The sequence below is a fragment of the Mesoplodon densirostris genome, chromosome 17 (genome assembly GCF_025265405.1).
Source record: "Mesoplodon densirostris isolate mMesDen1 chromosome 17, mMesDen1 primary haplotype, whole genome shotgun sequence".
Taxonomy (NCBI): Eukaryota; Metazoa; Chordata; class Mammalia; order Artiodactyla; family Ziphiidae; genus Mesoplodon; species Mesoplodon densirostris.
The window spans coordinates 63,253,202-63,279,794 of NC_082677.1; the positions used below are offsets into that span (position 1 = coordinate 63,253,202).

The 26,593-nt window shown below is 40.5% G+C and overlaps 1 protein-coding gene across 5 annotated transcripts in view; it reads right to left on the bottom strand.

Moving 5' to 3' along the window:
* The window catches only part of ABCC4 (ATP binding cassette subfamily C member 4), a 216,277-nt gene that overhangs the window by 39,013 nt on the left and 150,671 nt on the right, over window positions 1-26,593 (bottom strand). For all 5 annotated transcript variants that reach the window (XM_060079791.1, XM_060079793.1, XM_060079790.1 and 2 more), the window contains 5 exons: window positions 10,708-10,858; window positions 9,130-9,249; window positions 7,577-7,687; window positions 6,483-6,583; window positions 5,266-5,457 (listed from right to left, as the gene is read on the bottom strand). In XM_060079791.1, the coding sequence (XP_059935774.1) occupies window positions 5,266-5,457; window positions 6,483-6,583; window positions 7,577-7,687; window positions 9,130-9,249; window positions 10,708-10,858 (675 nt within the window). The remainder of the gene's footprint in view (window positions 1-5,265; window positions 5,458-6,482; window positions 6,584-7,576; window positions 7,688-9,129; window positions 9,250-10,707; window positions 10,859-26,593) is intronic.

A 26,593-nucleotide genomic window follows, 5' to 3' on the forward strand; every position in this document is an offset into this window, starting at 1 on the left:
CTAGGAAAACCCTTGGTTGTTGAAGATGAATTTTAAAAGTTCTGTCCAGAGTGTGGTCTATAAGTTTCTCAACTGTGGCACTGTTGAAATTTTGGGAAAGGTAATTCTTCGTTGGGGAATGGGGGATGTCCTGTGTATTCTAGGATATTTAGCAGTATCCCTGGATTCTGCCCACTAGATACCAGGAGCACCCCCGAGATTGCGGCAACCAAAAATGTCAGACATTGACCAATGTCCCCAGTTAAGACCCCCTGGTCCAAGGAAGAATTAAAAATAACAGAATCAGTCTACTGGCAGTGAAACAACAGCAGTTTCCCATGTGTTCAATTAGCAGTCAGCTTTTAAATTAGTTGTACTCCTAGTGTCTGGCTACTCTGAACATTGAGAATTATGTGAGCAATTTTACAGAGATGTCAACAAGTCAAGTAAGAAGTATTATACACAAACAAGAATTCAGGATCCCAGATTCTATCATTTAAGGGGAAGTATTCTTTGCCAGACAAACAAAATCACTTCCTGATAAGAAATACCTTAATAATGCTCTATCTTGAAAGGAAACACCTTAAAATTGTAAAATGCAGGTCTCATTGTCTTAAAAGGCAGTATCCAGTAGGCAAAATACACATAATGAGATCAACAACAACAAAACAAATAACATTTGCTATTTATATGGGACCTTTCATCTGAGAACTTCAAAAGGCATTTTACAAACCAATTAATACCTTGGAAAGATACATGTCACTTATCGGTCAAGTTATTAAAATCAAAGCAGAGAGAAATTAAGTGCATTAACAATAAGATCGAAGAATCAATATAATGCAGGTAAAATGCTGGTCAGGAATGAAACTGTATTGTAAAAACTGGATTTTAGCTGTCTGAATTCAAACATGTATGCAGAAACTGGCCTTTTTTTTTTTTTTTTTTTTTACCAATGAGCTTCCCAACTACAAATTCCCTGGTGGGAGCTTCCCAAGAGATGATTTCATCTCTATTTATAAATCTAAATACAGATGGGGGCCTAAGATATGCTTTCAATCATTTGTAAATTATTCAGTAAATTTTAAAAACTCATGGCTTTAAACAGAGAAGAACTAAACCCCTCTGAGCACTGATTATACAACAGTAACTTGATATATTTTCTTATTAAATACCTCCAAAGTTTCGAATCTTAGTCTGTAAAAACAATAATCGAAATTCAAAATATAATTTATCTTTATAGAGATTAACTGAAAGAAAAGTGGCTTTAGTTGATTTACATTTGTAGCCATTTTGTATGATATGGTAAATCCTAATTTATATAATATAGATGGGACACTTTCTGCATATAAGCAGGTCCTAGAGGGTATATATACATATGGGTCATCTGTTCTGTGTACATGCAGACTTTGAACATACTATGGATTTGGTTCCAGACCACCACAAAAATGGGACTATCACAAAATAAAGCAAGTCATGTGAATATTTTTCTTCCTCTGTGCATACAAAAGTTATGTTTACACTATACTGTAGCATACTAAATGTACAACAGAATTATGTTAAAAAAGAATGTACATACTTAATGTCAAATACTTTACTGCTAAAAAAGGCTAACCATCATCTGGGCCTTCACTGGGTTGTAGTAAGCTTAAGAACACTGATCACCATTCACCCTAACAAATATAATTATAATGAAAAGGTTTAAAATATTGCAAGAATTACCAAACTGTGACAAAGAGACACGAAGTGAGCAAATGTTGTAGGAAAAATGGTGCTGATGGACATGCTCAATGCAGGGTTGCAACAAATGTTTGACTTGTTATTTAAAAAAAAAAAAAAAAAAAAAAAACACACCCACACACGCAAAAACCCCAAAGAAACAGCGGTATGCCTGTATTTCTGGGTGTTCTCATATGTAAATCAGCACACATCAGAACACAGGTGAGAACTGTGTCTGTGAGAATGTGTGTATATTCCTATGCTATTAGCTGTACTGAAACTGATCCATCTGTGCAAATTGGAACATTTGTAGACTCCTGGTAAACGGCGTAGATACGGCAGTGGCACCACCGAAGGCTGCTTACGGCCACAGGAATGGAAGTGCAACACTCCAGTTGGAAGAGGAAGAAAAAAGCAACTCAAAGAAAACCCGGCTTAGGCTATTTCTACCATTCAGTTATCAAAACTATAATCTGAAAGTCTTTTCCAGGTCACCAAAGGGTTTTACCAGTTGCCTGAGGAGAGTGTCACCATTACCAGTTAAGTTTACATTCCTAAAAGCAAAGACACTTGGAGAAAATCTTTACTGGGAGGTCTCCCTCAAAAGCGATGCTGAGTCAGTAGGTCTGGCTGGGCCTGAGATTCTGCATTTCTAAGACGCTCCAGGCGATGCAGGTGCTGCTGGCCCGGGCACCACAGTCTGAGTCACAAGGAATTAGGAAGCCTGCAGGGGAAGTGGGACAATCTGGGAGTGAGGGGAGGGGTTGCCGAGGAAATATTATGTAAAAGAGGAAAAAATGTAGCAAACTGATATTTCTGCACATTATAGCAAGGTCTAGTAAGCATCTGTAAGGATGTATTATTCAAGTAATAGCTCTGAGCAAGAAAAAAAAAAATAACAAACCAAAATCAATCCACCTCTAGAGCTGGAAAAGGCTTGAAAATGGCCCAGTACTCTCGTGATCAAATCAACCACAAAATCATCTAAATGAAAAATGCAGCCAGTGTTCAGAATCTAACCAGGAAGTGTAGGGTGCTATTTACCTCATTTTGGGTCTTTATTTTTACTTGCTATTTCTTCCATGAATTAGAAACCGGCATAGTGCCTATTCATTTTCCCCATTTACTCAAACTTCCAGAAATTGGGACAGCAGAGGAAAAGATGGAAAGAGAATAAAGCTCCACTTCTGCTGGCCCGGCTCACTCCCACATCCTCCCCTGCAGCAGTCTCTCTCAATCAAATCCAACACCAAAGGGGTGTCCCAGAGCAACAGGGGCTGGGCAGGTGCACAGGAGAGGAAACCCGGGATGTACACAGAGGGAGTGAAATGGCTTCATGACTATTCTACCCAGGTATAATCTCCAAACACAGAAATGAAGCTAACGGTGATACTGTGAGTGGATCAAGATATAAATAAAAAGTCATGTTACGACAGTTATTAATTCAGTCTCCAGATTCAATTTTCCCACAAACATTTTCAAGCTCAGCTAATCCTATGACTTGGGGATCTTAAGATAGAAGAATACACATATGTCATGTTCCTAAGTTCTACTGCAGAGTTTCTTAGATAAATTTCCCCCAAAGCCAAAAAATATGACTTAAGATATGTGCAAATTAACAGAATTATGTATCAAACAGGAAATATGATGGACACGTGGTCGGTGAGTAAGCAAGCATGGCCTACAGAGTCCTCAGGGACAGGATTGCATCAGAGCTGCAGTGAATGTTTTCTCGACACAGCAATCCTCACCTTCTTCCCAACCTACGGTGAAACTGGAAATAATTAGAAGCCAGCTTTTGCTGTGTGACTAACTGAAGCTGCTCCCTGGGTATCATTTGGGCATTAAGTTGAATATTCTTTCCCATCACAAGGGTATCATTCATTAAATTATGGCTATAGTCCACTAGATGGGTCTGGGGTGGAAAGTTTTAAAGAGCAGTTCTTAAAGTACTTAACACTCTAGGTAATCAGTTGTTTGCGCAGTTGTCTTGTGTGTGTATTTTGGTTACTGGTCGCTCACACCTGTACATGTTATGCACTCACTCTCCCAGCCAGCAGTTCCTCAGCACCCTCTCTGTGCCCTGTAGAATGCCAATTTGGGGGAAACAAGAGATGAAAACAAGATGCTCTCCGATTTTAAGGAGCCTCAGGGTTCTGTGAGATACAGACCCACCATGACAAAGTGTGCGACAGATGCCACCAATTAATTGTGGTCAAATACAGATAACATAGAATTTACCAACGGAACCATTTTTAAGTGGACAGTTTAGTGATAAGTACATTCATGTTCTTGTCCCTCCAGAATATTTTCTCCCTTGTAACAAAGAAACTCTGTACCCATTAAACAACAACACCCAATTCCCGTTACCCAGTCTCTGGTGACCACCATCCTACTTTCTGCCTTCATGGATTTGACGACTCTAGGAACCTCATATAAGTGGAATCATACAGTATTTGTTCCCTTTCCGTCTGACTTATTTCATTTAACCTGTTGTCCTCAAGGTTTATCCATAAGTTAGAATTTTATTCCTTTTAAGACTGAATAATATTTCATATAAGTGGAATCATACAGTATTTGTTCCCTTTATGTCTGACTTATTTCATTTAAGCTGTTGTCCTCAAGGTTTATCCATAAGTTGGAATTTTATTCCTTTTAAGACTGAATAATATTTCATATAAGTGGAATCATACAGTATTTGTTCCCTTTATGTCTGACTTATTTCATTTAACCTGTTGCCCTCATGGTTTATCCATAAGTTGGAATTTTATTCCTTTTAAGACTGAATAATATTTCATATAAGTGGAATCATACAGTATTTGTTCCCTTTATGTCTAACTTATTTCATTTAACCTGATGTCCTCAAGGATTATCCATAGGTTGGAATTTTACTCCTTGTTAAGGCTGAATAATATTTCATTGTTAAGGATATAGCACATTTGTTTACCCATTCATCTGTCACTTTCATTACGTAGAAGACGCTGAGGAAGAATAGAGGGTCTCAGACAAGCAGACGACTGAGAGTTGACTCAGAAAATGAGGAGACTTTCACCAGCCACACGACAGAAGGGAAGGGTCTCTGAGGTCCAGGGGCAGCGTGCCCACTGGAAGCCGGGAGGACATGAGACACTGGGAGAACCTACACACGACCCGAGTGCAGGGGGTGTGTATACATCAGGACTTGAAGCTGGAGGGGCAGGTGCGGGGAGCTTCCTGCCACCATGTCTGTTCTCATTTAGTCTCTTTTTTTTTTTTTTGCGGTACGCGGGCCTCTCACTGTCTTGGCCTCTCCCGTTGCGGAGCACAGGCTCCGGATGCGCAGGCTCAGCGGCCATGGCTCACGGGCCCAGCTGCTCCACGGCATGTGGGATCTTCTCAGACCGGGGCAGGAACCCGTGTCCCCTGCATCGGCAGGCGGACTCTCAACCACTGCACCACCAGGGAAGCCCCCTCATTTAGTCTCTTTCTCAAGAGCTTGCCCTGGTCCCGCCTGAGGGACTGATCTAATCAGCATCCACACAGCAAAAAAAAAAAAAAAAAAAAAAAAAGAGGCAAATGGCTAAAACAAACCTTTTCTCTTGATTTAATGAGTGCTGTCAGGTGCTTCAATACCAGAGGCCCATCTAAGCTGTACGAGAAGTTCACATTGTCAAAGACGATCACTCCTTCCTGGGGCCAGGACGGTGGTGGACGTTTCTCGTATTCCCAGGATGCTTCTTTTTCCAGATCTGTATATTCAATCACCCTTTCTACTGAAATCATCTGAAAGATATGACATCACATGAGTTAGGAACGGAAGGTCTTGTTTATGGATGTTCAAAGACTGTGAATGAGATGTGCTGCATTTATATCATTATATCTGCTTTTATATAATGAAGACTATCTCAGGTCTTAACAACCCCAAAAGACAGAAGTAGTAGTGTGATGAGGATACTGATGATTTGTAAACTTGTTCATTGTCTTCTAACACTTTTATTATGGCTACCTTCTTCAACATTAAAACAAAAAGAACTAGAGAAATGAATACTATGATTTCACTGATCCAATTTTCGCATATGAATTTAAAAAACCAGTGAATTTTGTCAATGAAAAGAATATGTATGGACGCCCACCAGTAGCATTTTGCTACAGAAGGGTCATCTGTTATAGATGAATAGAAATGCACAGTCAGTACACCTCATTTTAATAATTAGTTACTTTCTTCTCTGTTAGAGAGCGAAATAGAAAAGTTTCATTTTCATCATTTTTCTCCCTTTAGGAGAAATTGAAAATATTCGAAACAGCAGAGAATTTACATATTGACGAAGGCCTTCTAAACAACCATAACTTGAGAGTACATTCAGAGAGAAGAGGCACCAATAAAGTCAGGTGTTCAACACATACAAGGAAAAATTCTCAAATGGGGAGGCTGGGGCATAATTAAATTAAATGAATTAAACAACTAAACCTCAAAATACTAAATTCTCCTTTCACCAGGAATGAGGAATTACCCTAGCTTATATCTTCTCCAGGATTTCAGAACCTCCCTCCTACAGAGACATTTATTATATTCGAAGACAGCTTGTGATGAATATAAAACCTGCTGACATGGCATACATAAGACTGAGAAAAAGATGTATATATTTTATTTTAAATAAATTGTAAACAGATGGAGGAAGGATCTAACAAACCCTGTTAGCTATGATGTAAAAAAAAAAAAAAGTTTTAAGATTTTTTTTTTACATGAGAATTGCCTTTCTGTGATGTAATGACAAGGAGACCTGAATAGGCTAAAAGGTAAATGTTACCATATTTTCAACTTCGGCACTTTGCCGTACGCACCACTGGAACATCCCCATGAGCGTGAGGGCGTAGGACAGTGCCAGGCCAACCTGCCCGGCATCCAAAGCTAAATGAGGAAGGAGAAAGGAAATAACTTAGCTCCATTCTTAACCCTGAGTTGGGATCCTACTGTCCCTGTACCAAGACTTCTTTATAATATTTAAAACACTTGCACATAACAACAGCATTACTTATATTTTTACTACGTGTTGATTGAGACCATGATACAACAAAAAACAAAAAAAGAACAAAAAGAAAAAACAAACAAAAGAAACTATAAACTCAGAAAACGATTAAATAAGTTTATTAATCCCAACAGGATTGACATACACTCGACAGTATTATACAGGCGAGGAATCTTGTCATCATTCAGGCTTTCGTCATTATGGTTTCAAGGACCATTATGTAATTTCACGTTGTACGCCCAACGCAGCCGCAGTTGGAAACCACGAAAAACAAGTGAATAGGTTCTAAGAGCCAGTACTTTCAAATCTAAAATACTGCTCTCATCGTTCCATTATTAAACACTATGATTCAGTGTCGTTACTATGCAATAGTTAGGGATGGTGAATTCACGCCGCACACACCACTTCCTGCTCATGTGGTACCCACACGGCAGAGGATACTGTTCTTTCCTACAGAGAATATTTCTCACCTCAGTACCCCAGGCATCTACAACCAAGAGATCCGAGGAGCCTGAATGCCATAGGCTTGACAAAAAGCTTAATAGCAAACTTGGTTCTCTCCTCCCAACACGAAGACACTATCAGGAATGTTCAGAAGGTCAGCTGCTAGAGCTGTATAGACTTCAACCCATTTAAGAAATAGACAAGGATCAAAGTCCTCATCAAGACATCTCATTAACGGCCTCATCAAGACCCAGATGACTCCTCTACAAGGGCCACACGGAAAAACCACACGCTGCAAACACTTTAATACAATTCATTAGAACCAAATGGTATATGGGATTAGACCAAGAGGCAAGAGTTTAAATTAATAACTGCAAACGAAGCTATAAAGTGTAATCATAATACAAATAGTTCTTCACATCTGTACTTACTTTGTGCCAGAAGCAGGGACCCAAAGGCAACAACAATGACAAAGATGGCGCAGATGGCATCCAGACGCACAGCGAACCATCGGGACGTCGTCAAACACAAGAACCAAGCCTCTGGGTTTGTGAAGTACAATAAGCATCGTCACTAAGCAGAAGTATCATGGAGGCGGCTTCTAATGAGGGAGGGCGTTTTGCTCAGTTGAGCTACAAAACGTTTTTACACAAGGTAGGACAGCCAAGTTACATACTCAAGCAACCTAAAGATCACAAAAAGTGAGGTTCTGAACACAAGACAACGGATGGCATACACGGTCCAGGGGCTTTGTGGGAAGAATGTACCAAAATCTTTAACCCACAGGTTATAAACCGAATTACGATCATAATAATGAACACAGAAAAATGGTCTCATTGGTGTGTTTCTTACAGTTCTGGGCCTCAACATGAGGCTCATCCTCTCACAGGGTTGACTGTTCCTAGTTCTCTGCTGGCAGAGAGTGCAGCTCGCACTCTGTTTCCAGCACCTTCTGCACTTACTACAGGGCCCTGCACAATGTTTATTCTTAGGAGCCAGTATCCAAACGACCATCAGCTAACAGGATCCGCATGTGGCTTTCAAAATGCCGTTTAATCTTCAAAACGCAATAAAGATTGGAAAGTTGGCCCAGGATTTTACTGACATAGAGGGAATTCTGGGTGGCAAATCTGATAAGAGAGAAATTATTTTCCTTCTTCAGGTCTGCCAACCTGTATGCTCTGAAAACAGTCAGCAAATTACAGCTTGAGGGCCAAGAATGGCCACAACCTGCTTTTGTAAATAAAGCTTTACTGGAACACAGCCATTTGCTGATGTATTATTTTTGTCTGCTTTAGTGCGGTAATAAAGAGCAAAGCTGGAATTCCCTGGTGGCACAGTGGTTAAGAATCCGCCTGCCAATGCAGGGAACATGGGTTCGAGCCCTGGTCCGGGAAGATCCCACATGCCACGGAGCAGCTGAACCGGTGTGCCACAACTTCTGAGCCTGCGCTCTAGAGCCCGCGAGCCACAACTACTGAGCCCGCGATCCTAGAGCCCGTGCTCCACAACAAGAGAAGCCACCACAGTAAGAAGCCTGCACATGGCAACAAAGTGTAGCCCTCGCTCACTGCAACTAGAGAAAGCCCACGTGCAGCAAGGAACACCCAATGCAGCCAAAAATGAACAAACAAATAAATAAATAAATTTTTTGACAATTCAGTGATTAAAATAAATAAATAGCAAAGCTAAGTAGTTACAACAGAGACCGTGTGGCTCTTTGCTTAAAAAAATAAAATCTGTTGACACCCTCCCTAAACGGACGGAAGGCCACAGGGCACAGTGATGGAAGGACAACACAAGCCAGTGAGGGGAGAAAAGCAGGGGTGTGACAGGGGAAGAGGGGAGCACAGAGGGGAGGCTGAGAGGAAGGGCCGGGGAGGCGCAGAGAGAGGTGGGGGCCGGCAAGGCCACCTGACAAGGACTCGAGCCTCAGAAGGCAGCACCTCCCATCCTTTGAAACCATGTCCAGAAACTTACAGACCTGAATGCAAGTCCTGGTGTGCATCGAACAGTTCCTGAAACCTCTCTTCGGCTTTGTACGCCCGGATGGTCCAGAGTCCTTGGAGAGAAGATGATAAGTGGGAAAATACTGGGCTCCGAGCTGGGGAAGTAGACACAGACAAACGACAGAGAAAGTCAGGGAGGCTAGATGCAAAGAAATCCACCGCCTTCCAAAGGGCACACCCAAGGGCTTCCTGGAGGGCTGCCTGGGGGAAGAGGAATGACACCCCGCTTCTGGAGAGGATCTTCCATGTGACCCTCTAACTCCTGCTCACACTAAGCTTCACTTTTATGACCTGGACATGAAAGATTCTCTTTAAAACCATCTTTGACCAAATTCAAATCTGACCTAGATTTAGATAATGAATCACCATACTAACTCAATCATCAAGGTCCTCCTCAAACAGGGCCACGTTCCAAATTCTTCCCTGACATCCCTCCAGGTAGAAATTACCTGGAGGTAATTATCTGTTCACTGATTTTTGATTCAGTCTCATTTTAAAATTTAATTCTCCGTCAGAGTCCCTCGCCACACTGAATTTTGATGAACTATCTGTGTGTTGTCTCCACCTAAGGTTAGAAACTTAAGGGCTGGCACAGGACAGAGGCGTGATAAGTAAGGTGAACGGACAGTCTGCCATCTCCTTGCATCCTGGGAACTTTCCTACACCTATGCCAAGAGTCTCTCTGTGTGCCACGGAGCACCTGGGCATCACATGGCCCTTGTGCCCAGAGGACCCATGCAGTCAAGGGGTCTTTGGATAGTTTCGACTTCCGCTCTGGGAACCTGATGGATGTTTTTATAGCTGCCCTACTGGATACCTGAGGCATTTGGAGGCCACTGTGGTATGTGACACTGATGTCACTCTTTTAGAATCTGACAGCGGCCATTCTCTTTTGAGTGACTACGCATTGGCCTGGGGCCTCGTGTCACATGACTGGCCATTTGTTTCCTGGCATCTTCTCTAAGCGCACACTGAACACGAGCACCACGGTCTGGCTCCTGCACATCAGGGAACAGGTGGGTTGTAGGTTGCTGGGCAGGGAGGACCCCTTTTGGTTTTCATTCCCCACCGTGAATGAGGCAACTTGCCTTTTTTGTGGGCAGATTCTGAGCCTGTGACCTTTCTGGGATGAGTGATAACTTGTGCTTTATCAGCAGGAAATACTGACATCACTTTGTTACCTGTGCATCTCCTAGAAAAGACGTTAGTTCTACCACGATGAAACACTGTTATTTTTAAGAAAAGTATTTATGGAGTAGACGCTCTGTGTGAGGAAGTATGTCATGAACAAGACAGAAACAGTCCCCGTCCTCACAGTGCTCACATTCGTCCTCCTCGTGCTAAAATGCAAAGCTGCAGCTGACCCGCCACCAGCTCCATTTGCCTTAAGGGCCACATGGACTCACGGTGGCCATAATATCCAGTTACCTAATGTTAACTTAGTGAGAAATTCCAGGAGACAGAGTCTGCAGAATTTCAAGGTCTGGTTCGTGACAGCATAAATGGAAGCCAGCCTCAGTTGCCGTCCCAACCTTAGAGCCCCGGGTACTCACTTGTAGATTCAAGGCGTTTCACATCCCTTGATGTCTGTAAGAAATATCTCCGGAGAACAAAGAAAATGATGCCAAGGGGAACCAGGGGTATCGCAATCCAAGGAATCACCGAAACTGCCACACCCACCACTCCAATCACTTGTAGAAATGTCTGGAAGAGTGAAAACAAATACAGTGGCCTCTTTATCCAGCATTCTCTTCAAAAATAACCTTTAATGGGTTGTTTTGTTAGGATTAAACGCCTTTCTTCGAAGGACATGTTGGAATGGTAAGGAATGCTTTCCCATCCAAAGAAAGAAGAAAATTATAGGTGTTGCTCATTTATTGCACGCTTACCATGTGACAAACTTTTTCTAAAAAATATTTATTTGTTTGTTTATTTATTTATTTTTGGCTGCGTTGGGTCCTTGTTGCTCTGCACGGGCTTTCTCTAGTTGCGGCGAGCAGGGGCTACTCTTCGTTACGGTGTGCAGGCTTCTCACTGCAGTGGCTTCTCTTGTTGAGGAACACAGGCTCTAGGTGCTCGCTCGGGCTTCGGTAGTTGTGGCTCACAGGCTCAGTAGTTGCGGCTCGTGGGCTTTAAAGCGCAGGCTCAGTTGTTCTGCAGCATGTGGGATCTTCCCGGGCCAGGACTCGGACCTGTGTCCCGTGCACTGGCAGGTGGATTCTTAACCATTGTGCCACCAGGGAAGTCTGACAAACACTCTTAATCTAAGCAAAAACTGGGATATACCAACAACATGAAAGGATGGTGATGGGAATTAAATGAGATAGTGTATATAAACTGCTTACCAGTTCATATAGAACAAATATAAATTCTAACTCCCTTAATTGTGTTCTAGATTCAAGGAGCCAGGAGAGAAGGGATGGTGTATTAATAGATTTATGGACCCAAAGAATCTTAAGAATCTCATGAGGTTGGACCCTGTTAGACAGTTCATTCTAATGACTGGAACAGCTTAGTACTAACCAAGGACATATCGGAGCAGGTGCTATTTTTCCTAGGTGTAGTAATGATGTCACCTGTACCAAAGTGACTGTGGCTTTTCTCTGGCCACAGAGAAAACTTGAATGTGAGGTCTATTCTGTTTGCAGACACACTTTTAAAATAATATGAACAATAAACCTCATCCATACTACAATTTCTGTCCCCTCTGTATTTTCTTCCCATCTCTAGGCCTTCCAAAGATTGATAATCTTAGGGGAATGGAGGCAAGTCACCATTTTTTGAGATGTTTCCTTTCTAGATCCCTTTTTTATTTCAAACTTTGCTTGTTATTAGTGGAAATTTACTGCTCTGAAATTGCTGGGCATTTCTTGGATACTATGGAGAAAAAATGGTAGACCTCTGAAGCACCAAAGCAAACCTGATTAAGAAGTATATTCCAAACAGAAGATCAATTTGACATTTTCTCTTTCATGCACCATGAATTGGTGAGTTGATATCAATGAAAGTACAAAAGCTACATTTTGTAAACTAGTGAATCCCAGGAAATTTAACTGTGTCCACCTTAGGTCACCCTTCTTGGTGGAAGGGAGCAGCATTGTTAGGATGTCAGGATGACTCAGGCAGAGGTCACTGTCGCCACCACCTGTGGAAGGGAAGTCTAGTGAGCACCTCTCATCCTCAGAAATGATGCTGTCCTGTGAGCAGCTCTTTCTGACAAACCACACTATAAGCTAAATGAATTGTTAATCGAGTATAGAAAAACAGTAAAGGAAAAAAAAATAATAATGCTTTCTGGAAAATGTTAATGGTTTTGTTTAAAAACCTCCCCATTCAAAAAATGTGAAAACTAAGATAACTGCTGTATTGCTAGTGCCCATGGCAAATTTCTTCATAATACTGAAGAAATTCCACAATTCTCTAGATCTGGTTGACAACCAAATAAATGGTGGTTATTACCGCACCCTCCAAGTTACCAATAATGGATGACATTTCATGAGGCTTGCCATGGGTCCTACCTCTCTAGTATTTCACAAGCATTACTAATTTCATTCTCATATCACATCTGAGTAGGAGAGATTATCCTTTCTGTTTACAAAGCTCAGAGAGGTTTGGGAGTTTGCTCAAAGTCAGAGAATTTACTCATTTTGTTCCTAAGCCTGTTCTTTTAATTTCTGCCTGATACAGTATCCCATATACAGATAAAATTCATAATAAAAAAATTAAGATCTAAATATATGCCCCTTTTATAATTTTCCCCATTTATTTGCATTCTCTCCCATGCAGGGACCAGTTCTAGTTTCCTAGCTAATTAGAGCCAGAACAGCTCATAGAGCACACTGATCATTAAAAGGTCTTAAAAATGACTGCTCATAGAACACACTAACATGTTTTAATAATTACTGTTTAAATTTTTTTTAAAAAGTTTCATAAGAAAGCATAAAATCCAACATGACTTAATTTTAATAAATACATAAAACCCAAGAATACAAACATGAGGCTAAGGATTTTATAAGTTCAATGTATACACTTGGATTAAAGTTTCCCCAGGAAGTCTCTAAGTCTAGAATTAACACTATATTATAATATGGCAGACTTTAACATATTCCTTTCACAAGCACAGTGTGAAATATGAGGGGCTGTTTGCCTGTTTGGCATTTAAAGTCCAAATTGCTTACAGTCCTATAGGAATTCCTAGGTATCTCTACCCACATGTCACTTTAAACTTAATTCCATGGGATTCTGTTCCTGCTAGTCTCTGTGAAGCTTGTGCCAAAGAACATGTTCTCTATAAACACCAGTAACAATGTATTCTTCTTACTTTATGCAAACAAATATGCCATCCATACTTGTGGCTCACTCCATTCTTATGTGAACTCTCTCACTCACTCTTGCATTGGGCACAATGTGAAATATGTATTTAATCATAAAATCACTTAATAAGTAGACAGGACTTTTATTATCTGTTTACAGGATTAAAAATAAAATCAGGATCATTAAGATTGTTAACACCCCAAGAGAATTTCAAATCTTTGAATTTTGCTGTCAGTCAGACTCTTAAGAATTATATACCAGGGCTTCCCTGGTGGCGCTGTGGTTGAGAGTCCGCCTGCCGATGCAGGGGACACGGGTTCGTGCCCCGGTCCGGGAAGATCCCACATGCCGCGGAGCGGCTGGGCCCGTGAGCCATGGCCGCTGAGCCTGCGCGTCCGGAGCCTGTGCTCCACAATGGGAGAGGCCACAGCAGTGAGAGGCCCGCATACCGCAAAAAAAAAAAAAAAAAGAAAGAAAAAAAGAATTATATTCCAAGTTGTGATAAGTACAAATCGTCCAGATTGCCTTAAACTATTACTGATTTTTGCAGAAGATATGACTCAAGTGCAATAAACAGAGCAAGATTCACTCCTTGGCAAGAAAATACAGCAAGATTTTCTTCTGATTTAGGGAGATAAAAAAATAATGCCCAGTTTTTGATCAGTAAGCTGTTTATTGATGTGGGTGTAGGAAAGATTCTTCTACCTATTTATTCTGGAAACATACGAGATTTTAAAAAAAGCCTTTCAGTGAAATGACTATCTCATCAATTGTGCTGCTAGCTAACACAAGATTCTTGTAGAGGCAGTAAAATCCTGAATGCCTACATGAAGCTCTCTAAGTATTAAGAAATAAAATGTAATTTCTGGGACTTCCCTGGTGGTCCAGGGGTTAAGAATCTGCCTTCCAAGGCGAGGGACGTGGGTTCGACCTCTTGTCCAGGAACTGAGATCTCACATGCCGTGGGGCAACTAAGCCTGCAAGCTCTGGAGCCCGGGCGCCATGACTAAAGAGAAGCTCACATGCAACAACGAAGAGCCCACGTGCTGCAACGAAGAGTTGACACAGCCAAATAAAGACATAAATAAATAGTTTTTAAAAACACAAAGCAATATAATGTAATTTCTATGAAACAATACTCCTTACCCTTCAATCACAGGATAAATAGAAACAAAGGGGAAAATAGGGAAAGCTCTTCAGTGCAAGCTCCTAAACTTAATACTAACCCTAGAGTTAATATTGAGTCTGCAGGTGTAAGGTGATATGGTACCTTGCATGTCTAAGGGAGTCTACAGATCAGCTCTGGTTCCAGACCCCTCCCTTTATCACATTTCTTTTGACCTCACCCAACCCAATTAACTCTTTTATATAAGAAAATGATAAAAAGTGGTGTATCTTATCTCTATGATGAGATCCATACACATCCTAATATTAATAAAGCTTTTCTAAACCTATCCTTCCCTTAGGATTCACTAACCATGCTTTTCATCCCTCAGTTGACTGCCTTAGATCTTTTCAGATCCACACTAGCTGTGGAACCCGCGTAATCCTTCAGGTAGACCTTAATCCTGAGTCACAGTTAACTCCACTAAAGAGTGAATGGTGGGGTTTGGTTTACAGTTTCTTAACCAACACAAAAGAAATGATTAGGGAAACAGAATGCACTTCTCCCTTCCTTTGTGTTCAGCAAATCTCAGTGATCAATAGCTTCCTTACTAACCTTTTTCAGTCTTTGAGCTTATTATGAAATTCAAGACTATAGCCCATCTATTTCCTATGTCTGAAAAGCACAGCTTAGAAATAACACCAAATAAAAGTGGAAATAAAATGTTGAGCAATGTACCCCATGTAAAAACTAACCAAAAGAAAGCTGGAGTATCTATCTAACATGAAGTTAGGAAGGATTCCTAGAAATAAAGGAAAACATTTCATAAGAATATAGGGTCAATTTTATCTAAAAGATATTTTAAAAAATCCAAACGTACATAATCCTAAAACACAGCTCACTAATGTATAAAGCAAAATCTGACAGAAATCAGTAGAAATAGACAATGCCATACCCATAGTGGGAGATTGAAACCCACCCATCTCAAAGACTGATAGAAAAATCAGATAAAAATCAACGGAGATATAAAAGATTTTTAAAATGTCACCAATATATTTGACCTAATTAGGAACTATACAACACGGCAGTCAGTGATTACATAAGACATTCTTTTCAACTGCATATATCCTATACTATAAAGCAAGTATCAACAAACTTCAAGGGACAGAAATTGTACAGAATATATTCTGACCTAAGCAGATTTAACAAGAAATCAATAACAAAAAGGTAACTAGTATATCACTAAATATTTGGAAGTTCAATAATACATTTCAAGGTATCATCTAATTCAAAATTACAATAAAATTACAAAGAATTTTGGCATAAAAGAAAATGAATATCTACAAATATTAAAATTTGAAGGCTGCAGCTAAGGTGCTTAGAGGTAAATTTATAACTTTAAACATTTTTTTAAAGGCCACAGAGAATACATGGGAAATCTCTGAATCTTCCTCTTAATTTCACTGTGAACTAAAAACTGCTGTAACAAAAAAAAAAGTCTTATTTAAAAAAACAAAAAGAAAGTGTAAAAGTCAAGGGTCGGGCTTCCCTGGTGGCGCAGTGGTTGAGAGTCTGCCTGCCAATGCAGGGGACACGGGTTCGTGCCCCAGTCCGGGAAGATCCCACATGCCGCGGAGCGGCTGGGCCCGTGAGCCGTGGCCGCTGAGCCTGCGCGTCCGCAGCCTGTGCTCCGCAGCGGGAGAGGCCACAACAGTGAGAGGCCCGCGTACCGCAAAAAAAAAAAAAAAAAAGTTGGCTGGGGAGGATTACCATTAACGTGAATTAAAAGAGAATAACACAAGAGATATCACAGGCACTAAAGACGGGATATAATGAGCATTGTGTTCATAAACTTAAAAATACAATGCAAACAACAAATTTCTTGAAAAGCCACATACAAAGGCTGGCATAATATGAAACAGAAGATCTGAATACTTCCATATCAATTTAAGAATCTGACTCCATAATATGAAAATTTCCCACCAAAAAAAGACTTTAGGTCTATAGGGCTTCACAAGTAGATAGTGAAAAAAGTTTTACCAAATTCTTCCAGAGAACTTGACTCTAGCATTATCATGATATAAAAACCACACAAACACATTAAAAGAAAAAAAATTACAATTCAAACTGTCTTAGGAACACTAAACAACATACCAATAAACTGAATCTAACAACATAAAAAAAGTAGTATTTCACAATCAAACTTGGCTAGGCAAGTCAGAAATCCACAGGGCCAGCTGTTACAAACGATAGGCTGGAACTCTTGGGCAGGAGCCAATGCTGTTATCCACAGGCAGAACTTCTTTCTATTCAGGGAAGCCTTAACTCTTAAGTCCTTTCAACAGACTGAATCAGGCCCACCAAGACTATCTAAGACAGCATTCCTTACTTAAAGTCAACTGATTATGTACTTTAATCATATTTATAAAATATCTGCACAGTAACACCTAGACTACTTTGTGACTGAATAACTGGAATGCAGCCTGGTCAAATTGACACATAAAACTGACCATGGGAGTGCCCTGGTTGCCTAGTGGTTAGGATTCCAGGCTTTCACTGCCCTGGCCCGGGCTCAATCCCTGGCGGGGGAATTGAGATCCCACAAGCCGCAAGGTGCAGCTAAAAAAAAAGAAAAAGACCATAACAAAAATATCCATTTCCGGGCCTCCCTGGTGGCGCAAGTGGTTGAGAGTCCGCCTGCCGATGCAGGGGATACGGGTTCGTGCCCCGGTCTGGGAGGATCCCATATGCCGCGGAGCGGCTGGGCCCGTGAGCCATGGCCGCTGAGCCTGCGCGTCCGGAGCCTGCGCGTCCGGAGCCTGTGCTCCGCAACGGGGGAGGCCACAACAGTGAGAGGCCCGCATACCGCAAAAAAAAAAAAAAAAAAAAAAAAAAATATCCATTTCCCATGCCTTTTTATGAGGACTGCATAACTCTGATACCAAAACCTGGCAAAACATTTAAAGAAAAGCAAATTATGAACCAAGATGCCTCATGAACAACAGATACAAATATTCTGGACAAAATATTAACAAATTGCATACAATGATACGTAAAAAATATATATATGGTACACATTAGGACCAAGTGGAGTTTATTCCAGGAATATAAGGTTAATTTAACCTGCAAATATCAATCGGTATACTATATCACATTAAAAGATTAATGGTGAATAATAATTATCTGAAGAAATGTAGAAAAATATTGGTCAAATTTTAACACCTATCCTTGATTTTAAAAACAGTAAAATTCTCAGGAATTTAGGAATTAAAGGAAACATTCAATCTACCTAAAAAATTGCAGTTAACATCAATCTTGATGGAAAAATATTAAAAGATTTTATCTTAAGAGTACAAGAATGTATTATCACCTTTTTTCAACATTGTACTCAATCCTCTAGCCACAGCAAGGAAATACAACTAATAAATATTGGAAATGAAGAAGTAAAATTGTTAATATTCACAGCTAACATGATTGTGGATATAGAAAATTCTACAAGATTAAAAAAGAAAAACCATGCCCAGGAAATGCAAAGTGGATTCACAAATAAATCAATTGTATTTCTATACACCAGCAACAAGCAATTGGAAAGTGATATTAAAAACAATCCCATAAATACAATCAAAAGACATCAAATATTTAGGAATGAATTTAACCAAAAGATTATAAGATTTCTGTAACAACTACCAAACACTTCTAAAATTCAACATGACCTAAATGAGTAGAGAGATGTACCACATACATAATTGACAGATTCAATAGTGTTAAACTCAGACACTCCTCAAATGGATCTATAGCTAAAAGAAAATATTAATAAAAATTCCAACAGGGTTTCATTGAAAACAAATTAAAAGGCTTCTAAAATTTATACAGAAAAGTAAATTATCTAGAATGATCAAAACAATCTTAAAGAAGTACAAAGTTAGAGATCTTAAACCAGAGGATTTCAAGTCTCACTGAAACGAACAGTAACTAAGACTGCAGTACTGGTACAAGGATAAACAGATCAATCGAACAAAATAAAGTGCACAAACTCAGACTTGCTCACATACAGTCAGATGATTTTTAATCAAGGTGCCAATTCAATCCATAAAAGTCTTTTAAACAAATGTGGCTAGAATAACTGGAAAAAATAGTCAGTAAGCATGCATGAAAAAGAGCTCAATATCATTAATCATCAGGAAAATGCAAATTGACACCACAATGAGAGTAGTCATGCACAGAAAGACTTGAATCACAAAGACTGATAATACTAAGTGCTGCAAAAATTGCTAAGGTGTGGAACAACCAGAACTCCCATGTATTGCTGGCGGGTGTGTAAAATGGTGCAACTATCTTGAAAAATTTTATGGTAATTTTTTTTAAGTCAACAAACGCCTACCTTATGACCCAACAATTCCACTTGTACATGGAGCTTGTATCATTCCTGTAAAATAGAGCTGAGAAGAATGATAACTTGTGTCCATATGAACACTTCTCCAAGAAGGTTCATTGCTAAAAGCTATGAACACCACAAATATCCATCAACTGGAGAATGGGTAAATAAATTGTGGTATCTTCATATAATGGAATGACTCAGAAAGTAAAAAGAAAAGAACCACTGAAACAAGTAGCAACATGGATGCATCTTGAAAATCTTGAAAACACGTTAAGCAAAACAAGGCATCACAGCAAAACCTGTACTATGTTGATTCCATTTATATACGGAGCCCAAGAACAGGAAAACTGATTTATGTCGACAGAAATCTCAGATAACTGCGGGGGTGTGGAAACTGACTGCAAAGGGGCAAGAGAGACTTTCTGAGGTCATGGGAATGCTCTACATTTTGTTTTGTGTGGTAATCAAAGGGATGTAAACAATTATCAAAATTCATTAACCAAAAAAATGAAAAATTGCTTGTTTCATCGTACATAAAGTATACCTCAAAAAAATCAATAAATACATTTAAAAAATAAATTAAAAGACGGTGAAGTGGTTAGGACTTGGTGCTTTCACTGTTTGGGTATGGGTTCGATCCCTGGTGGGGGAACTAAGATGCTGCAAGCCCCACAGAGCAGCCAAATCATAAAACAAAACAAAACAAAAAGACAAACAACAACAAGAAGAAAAAGAAAAACACAGCAACGACAGCCATGATGACACCAGAATCCAATTCCCGTACCTTAGGTTATGCTCAGGCACGTGTTGGCAATGTGTAAAACACACAATCATAATTTATGTGTTGATTACCTTGGGTGCACTGGGAAAAGAAGGCTGGGGGACACATGTGGGAGCTAACGGTAACCAGCAGGGTGCCTGAGCCCCATTTGACGTATCTCCTACAGGATGCTGCCCTTAGCTTCAATGCGAGAGCTGTCCTATCTGCTCCCTAACTGGATGCAGATAACAATCAGGGAAAACTAAATTAAAAACCCCAGAGAAAGAGCTGCAAGAAACAAAACTCACAAGCAGAGACCAACCACAAGACAAATAGATTATAATTCATCATGTTCCACATCAGATTGAAGACCTATATCCATGCATAAAATAGCAAGGACAAGGTTTTCCTAAAAATGAAGGTTCTCCAGCTCACCCGTTCTTCTTAATTTTATCAAGAAAATACATTGGTAGATAGAATTGAAGAAATATACTCAAGAAGAGCATATAGAGACTCTAAAGGTCCTCAACATGAGTAAATGTTTTCCCATTTTCCTCTCCTTAGGAAAAGAACAGTCCATTTGATCATTCCTAAAGATACAAGATGGTGGGGAGAGAAAGCACTGTGAATGGCCACTATAGTTTTGTAATGGACATCGTCCAATAATGCTACAATGTAAAGTTCTATGCTCTGAATACCACCACAAGGCTTGATAAAAATGGGGTCCTTATTTTTTTTTCTTTAGGTCTTAATTAGCTTCTTGTTAAACTATAAACGTTATCATTGGACCACACATGCTGGGACAGACAAAATGGAACACTTGGTTGCCAGCCTAGGAAGGTCCCCACTGATTAACTGTCACCAGGCTGATGCTGACAGTGCTGATTTCTAAGTGTGCTAACTATCAAGCTGGAAAAACCCACCCGCCGTCTGATCTTTCATTAAAAAGAAAGGTAAACGGAGCATATGAGTGGGCTTGTGTGAAGCCTATCACCTTAATCTCTGAAACCCGAGGGTCAAGTGTTTGTAAATATTTCCAGTAACCAATATCATCAATTCTCCTTTCTATTAAAAAGGAAACCCACTTTAACTTGGCAGTGTGCGTGAATCTTTATCTCTGGGACTAGCATTTTCAGGGAATATCCCATCCCTGCAAATTCCAAACTAAAACGCTTCTGTTGATTTTAAAAGCGGGAAAATGCTGTGATTCAGTTTAAATGGATGAGCTTACTTTTAAAGAGTCCAAAAAACAGAGATCTTTCAAACAGGGCAAGGCAGCCTAACTAACAATCTCTTTTGTCCAATGGGGATTTGAGGGAGGGGGTGGGGAAAGGGTCAACACACCACAGAAATCTCAAAATGACAAAGTCATTGTTCAGTGAAAGAGGCTGGAATGCTTTCTACACACTTTCCCTGACATCTCTACACAATGAAATGCAAGGGTCAGTGGTACTGAGACAAGCAAAGGCAGTTCCACTCTTTGCTTCTATAAAAGCAAGTGACCCAACCCTATTATGCCCTGGTCTCAGGCTTGCTTTGTTCTCAATATCCAGATGCAGCAGCTTGTTCTTTTGCGCTCCCCCCTCTGGAAAGAAATGACTGCGTACACCTCCTCCACATTTTCTTTTTCTTGGGCATTTTCACTTCATAAAGCTGTAGTCAATGTGTTTTGTGTGTGGTGAGGAGGGAATGACACGTTCCATGGTGGTCCCCGCCACTGCCAGCATTGGTGGCTCAAGTAGCCTCAGGATTAGCCCTTTGTGTCCATGAAAGGATATGAAAAGTCAGTTATTTAAGCTCAGCCAAGCTGCTGTGTTTTGTTTTGTTTTGTTCTGGGGTGGATTAGGGGTGTGTGAGGAGGAAAGGTTTTGCAATTCAGTTTTCCTCAATAAATTACATCATTTTGCTGTATGCAAGTTTGCATGCTCAGAGCAGTTCCCAAATTTTATTGATTAATATGCCTAAATCCAACCTTCTCAATCTTACTGGTCATTGTCACTCACTCATTTTTCTATTGGAAGACTTCTTGAAAGTGGACATTTTAATGGAAAGAATTCTGGAATAATTGTGACTTACTCATTGTTATCAGGGATCTTGAAGTTTCCGAGATTGTATGGAAATATTTAGTACTCAATGGTCTATTTAGAAAACAACTGTTTCCCCCCGCCCCGTAAGTCTACATTGGAAAGTGTCCATTAAATTCTTCAGGATTACAAACCTAGGATCTTTGTGGCACACACTCATGTGGTGATATAGATGGATCTGGAAACTGTCTGTAACAATTACTTTATTGTAACATAATGCTGCTATTGGACTATTTTTCCTAATGAAAAATATATGTGTTATTTCAAAAATAACTAGTCATTATTTAGCGCTTAACATGTAGTTAGAATTTTATTGACTTCACTATGTCTTTCCAACAAACTTTATGAAGTTGGTAGTATTTTCTCTATTTTACAGAGAAGGAAAGTGTAGCTTTGTGGGAGAGGGGGAGAGAGCTAGGACTCAAGCTTGGAAAGGGAGACTGCGGGGCTCCCCACTCCAGCACTCCTTAAAGCGACTGATGTCACAGATGATTATCCCTTAACATATAAGCAGTATATAATACGATAGCACAATCACACCACTAAAACATCAAGGTTTTCCTAGAGAACAAAGAACACTGGAAAAAACCATGTTCAGGGCTCTTACATCCTCAGGTAGAATCACACTAAATATACCACATCAACTGGCTTTTTTAAAATGTTGACTTCCTTCTTCCTTTGGAATAATGAACAGCTCCAATTTGGCCAATAACTATAAATTCAACTGGACAGGCAACATATCTGGTAGCTACAAGAGCCAAACTAATGGTGTACAAACTTGTAATTCCCCTGTTAGGATATGGGGCTAATAATGCCATCACCTGAGGGGATGGACTGTCCTGCAGTGTGGAAGCCCTATTAAGAATCCAGGGTTTTCATTAGAAACACAAGGCATTGCTACTTGGATGTCCCAAAGATAAACCTGGACAAGTCAGTGTCTTTTCCTGTCTTCCCTAGGTTGGCAAAATCCTATCCTTCTGGTGGTCTCTTCTTCCTCTCTGTAGCCTTCCATCCAACACTCCAAACCAAATTCCTGTGCTTGAGACACAAGTTACCCTGTGATCTGTCCCACTGGGCCTCTCCATCTTTATCTCCTTCGATGACTGACCCCCAAGCTTCACAGTCCAGCTATTTACAGTATGCTGGCCCCCGCCTACATCCTGCACTCTCCTGGGCCCCCTGCCATTTGTGCATCCTCCATCTCTACTTGAGGTTCAGGAATCAATGGGAAGCCATCCCCAGTCTCTCCAGGCAGGGTTACAGAAGATGCCCCCTTAACTGCTACAATCTGAATAGTTAGTCAATTCTAGAATAATACAAAATCTTAATGTTTTGGTATAATTTAACAGCACAAATAGGTATCATGTCAAGAGTTTCTCTTGTGTAAATCACATCTGTAGTGCATCATCTACAATTTCTAAAACACTTCTGAAACTCTCAGCACAGAATTCTCCTATATTTCTCCAATTCATCCCTCCGCCCCAACTCATCTGTTGTCTCATCGACACCTTTTTTATTTAAGTGACGTCTTTACTAATTCCTTCCAAAGTATCCAACTTGCCAGACAAACAACTCTTCCATTTGGAATCCAGAGATTTACAGTTAAGATGATACAACAAGGGCAAGTAGCATGAACAAGTTTAGGAAGAGTCACAACGGATTTACAAGAAAGATAACAAGGCTGAGGACTGGAGCAGAGAGTGCAGGCACCCCGGAGGCAGCCACCGGAAGCATATTTTACAGAGGAAATGGAGAGATGATGTGACGCAGGACGAGGTGAAAATGAAGAAATGGATTAACCGAAAAAGAGCAGTTGCTGAATCTGCTGTCCCATCTAGAGGTAATCAGCCTCCTGTGACAGGGTCTCTTCTTTTCTGTAAGGTATGGACATTGTTTTATTGCAGAATAGAGTGGTCAAGAAAAGCTTCATTAATGTGGAAGAGAGACTTTTTCTGGTCCTTAAAAACTGAAGCATTGATAGGGTCTATTTGAGAATGGGCTAAAGATGTGCAAACGCAAACACACACACACACACAGACACACAGACACACAGACACACACACACACAGACAAACCAGTAGATCAACAGCCAGTCCATCAGACATGTAGACTTTCTTTCTAGGAACTGTAGGGAGATTAGATTTAAGGACTAGGAAATTTTAATCTTACTCTCTAGGCCTGGGCTCCTTCATAACGTAAATCACTGGCAAAGAAAGAGAAACAAATCTATTTAGATGTGTATTCCAAGATGGTACTGCACCGTGGGAAAAGGGTATGAGTCCTGCTCCAGTGTCAGGGGTGCTCCACGGCCAGTCTCTGAGGATCCTGGAATCCGATGATCCCTTCAAGGGTCTCACCCTTTTATGATATATTAGTGTGCATTTCAGTGAAAAAGCAAACTTAACCTCTGAAATAAGCAATTATTTGGGCATTTGAAGCAAAAATAATAAAGGTATCTGATCTCAGAGGATCGTGGGCAGGTTAAACTATGCAACACAGTATTCATAAGGAAAAGACAGAAGAAACAAAGATACAATACAAAGCAGGTGTTTTGGATAATTACAAAACATTAAATGAATTACCTGAGATTTCATTTTAGGGAACGAGAAAGAATTAGATGAGAAAAAGTATATGGAACAAACACTTTAGAATGAAAATGATCAACCATATTTCAAGGTTTATCAAATATACCCAAGGATGAGCAGAATCATCAAAAATGAGTTTGTGGGACTTCCCTGGTGGTCCAGTGGGTAAGACTCTGCGCTCCCAATGCAGGGAGCCTGGGTTCAATCCCAGGTCAGGGAACTAGATCCCGCATGCATGCCGCAGTTAAGAGTTCACATGCCCCAACTAAGAGCCTGCATGCCGCAGCAAAGATCCCGCGTGCCACAACTAAGATTCGGAGCAGCCTAAATTAACAAATAAATTAATTAATTTAAAAAAACGAGTTTGAACACACTTGGCACTACCTGCATCCTTTAAAACAAAACAGAACTGAAAAACCCCCTTCAAGGCCCTTGCCAACACCACTCTCAGCTGGTGACAGACAGAAAAGATTGTTGCCTGTTGGGAACTAGGCTTCCAGCAGCCCCTCCTGCCCCACCATCCACAGAGGCTTTTTCCTCTCATCTGGGATCAAAGGTCGCTTTCTAGAAGCCACGCCCACCTCCTGGACCAGGCTCCCTCACTACCTCCAGCCCCACACCCAGTCTGCCTTCCAGGACTTGCGCCAGGGCGCTGCTACAGTTAGGATTCCAAAGGCGGCAAGGGGTGGATCTCTGTGTGTCTCCCTCCCCTTGGGGGCCTGGAGGGGAGGATTCCTGCCTGACTCACCCCTGCACTTCAGGGCGTCAACGCTAATCCCTGTTTGTGGAGGGGAAGGAGCAACAGAGGAAAATATTACCCACCACACACCCCCAACCCCCAAACTAAACACCCAACCAGCAACTCCTCCGCAGACCCTACGTTCCGGATGGGCCTCTCTCTGGTTTTACTCAAACTCCTTCCAAGAGTAGCCTGCCTTCCCTTTGGCTTCCTCCACGCCTCCTCCATTCTCAGCCCTTTGCAATCTGGCCCCTCCCATCTGAAACCTGCTTCTTAGGTCACCAGAAGCCTCCTGATTTCTAAATCAACCGACAACTTTCCAGGGACTTACCTTCTCCTTTGCACTTAACAGACTTGTCCTTCCTCGGTCCCCCAACCTATTTCCTCCTCTCTTCCTTGTGTGTCTCTTCTGCTTCCCTCCTCTCTCTGCTTTCTCTCTGAATATAAAGGCTTCCGTAAGGATCTCTGCTCCCGAAATGCTTCTCTCTCTCTCTGGGCAATCTTATCCATTTTTACAGATTCAGCTTTTACCGGCTCAGTGAGGAATACACAGGTGCCATACTCATCCCAGGTCTCTCTTTCAAACACCAGACTCTTACTTCCAATTAAGTACAGGATGCTTCCACCTGGAGGTCCAAAAATGTCAAGGAAGATCTGGGTGTGGAAATCAGATCTGTCTCATACTAAAGCCTTATCCAGTCTCCTATCCAGTATACTCCTGTTGTAACTTACCACACAGCACAGTACTTGCTGACTTTCGATCTGTCTCTCCCAGGAGAGTGTGCCTCAAGGAAGACGGGAATTAGATTTCATTCAACTCCACATCCCCAAGCCCTGCATGGTGCCTAGCACACGCGACACACTCAAATGAATGCTTGTCCAATGAACGAAGACAAAGGCTTTACCTTTTTCATCCCCACATCCCTAGCACATAACAGAAGCCTGATAAAAGACTGCTGCAAACAATCCAAAAATGAAGACATGTTGTGGGAAAGAGAAATACTGAACGAATTACAAATCCACACATCACAAATATGCAGTGGAAATAATTCGTTTGAGAGAAACTTCAAGATTTTCCATTATATTTCTAGGTGCAAATACATTCACAAAACACTACAACTGCCCATCAAATATTACAAATTTACTGTATTATTAAAATGATCATTAAGAATTAATTTAATCCTTAATAAATTTGCTGTATTATTAAAATTTACTGTATTATTAAAATGAGCATTAAGAATTAATTTAATCCTTAATAAAATTAAATTTTAAATTTAAATACTACTGAAACATAAATATTATGTATGTATGGTACCTTATTAATTAAATCACTGATTTAAGAAAGTGAGAGGCTATATTTATGTTGCTGGTATTCATGCTATGGCATTAGTATGTCAAGTCATACACTTAAGAATGTGAATTTTAAGTGACCACATTTTGTTTGTTTGTTTATGTTTATTCAAATACATTGTTT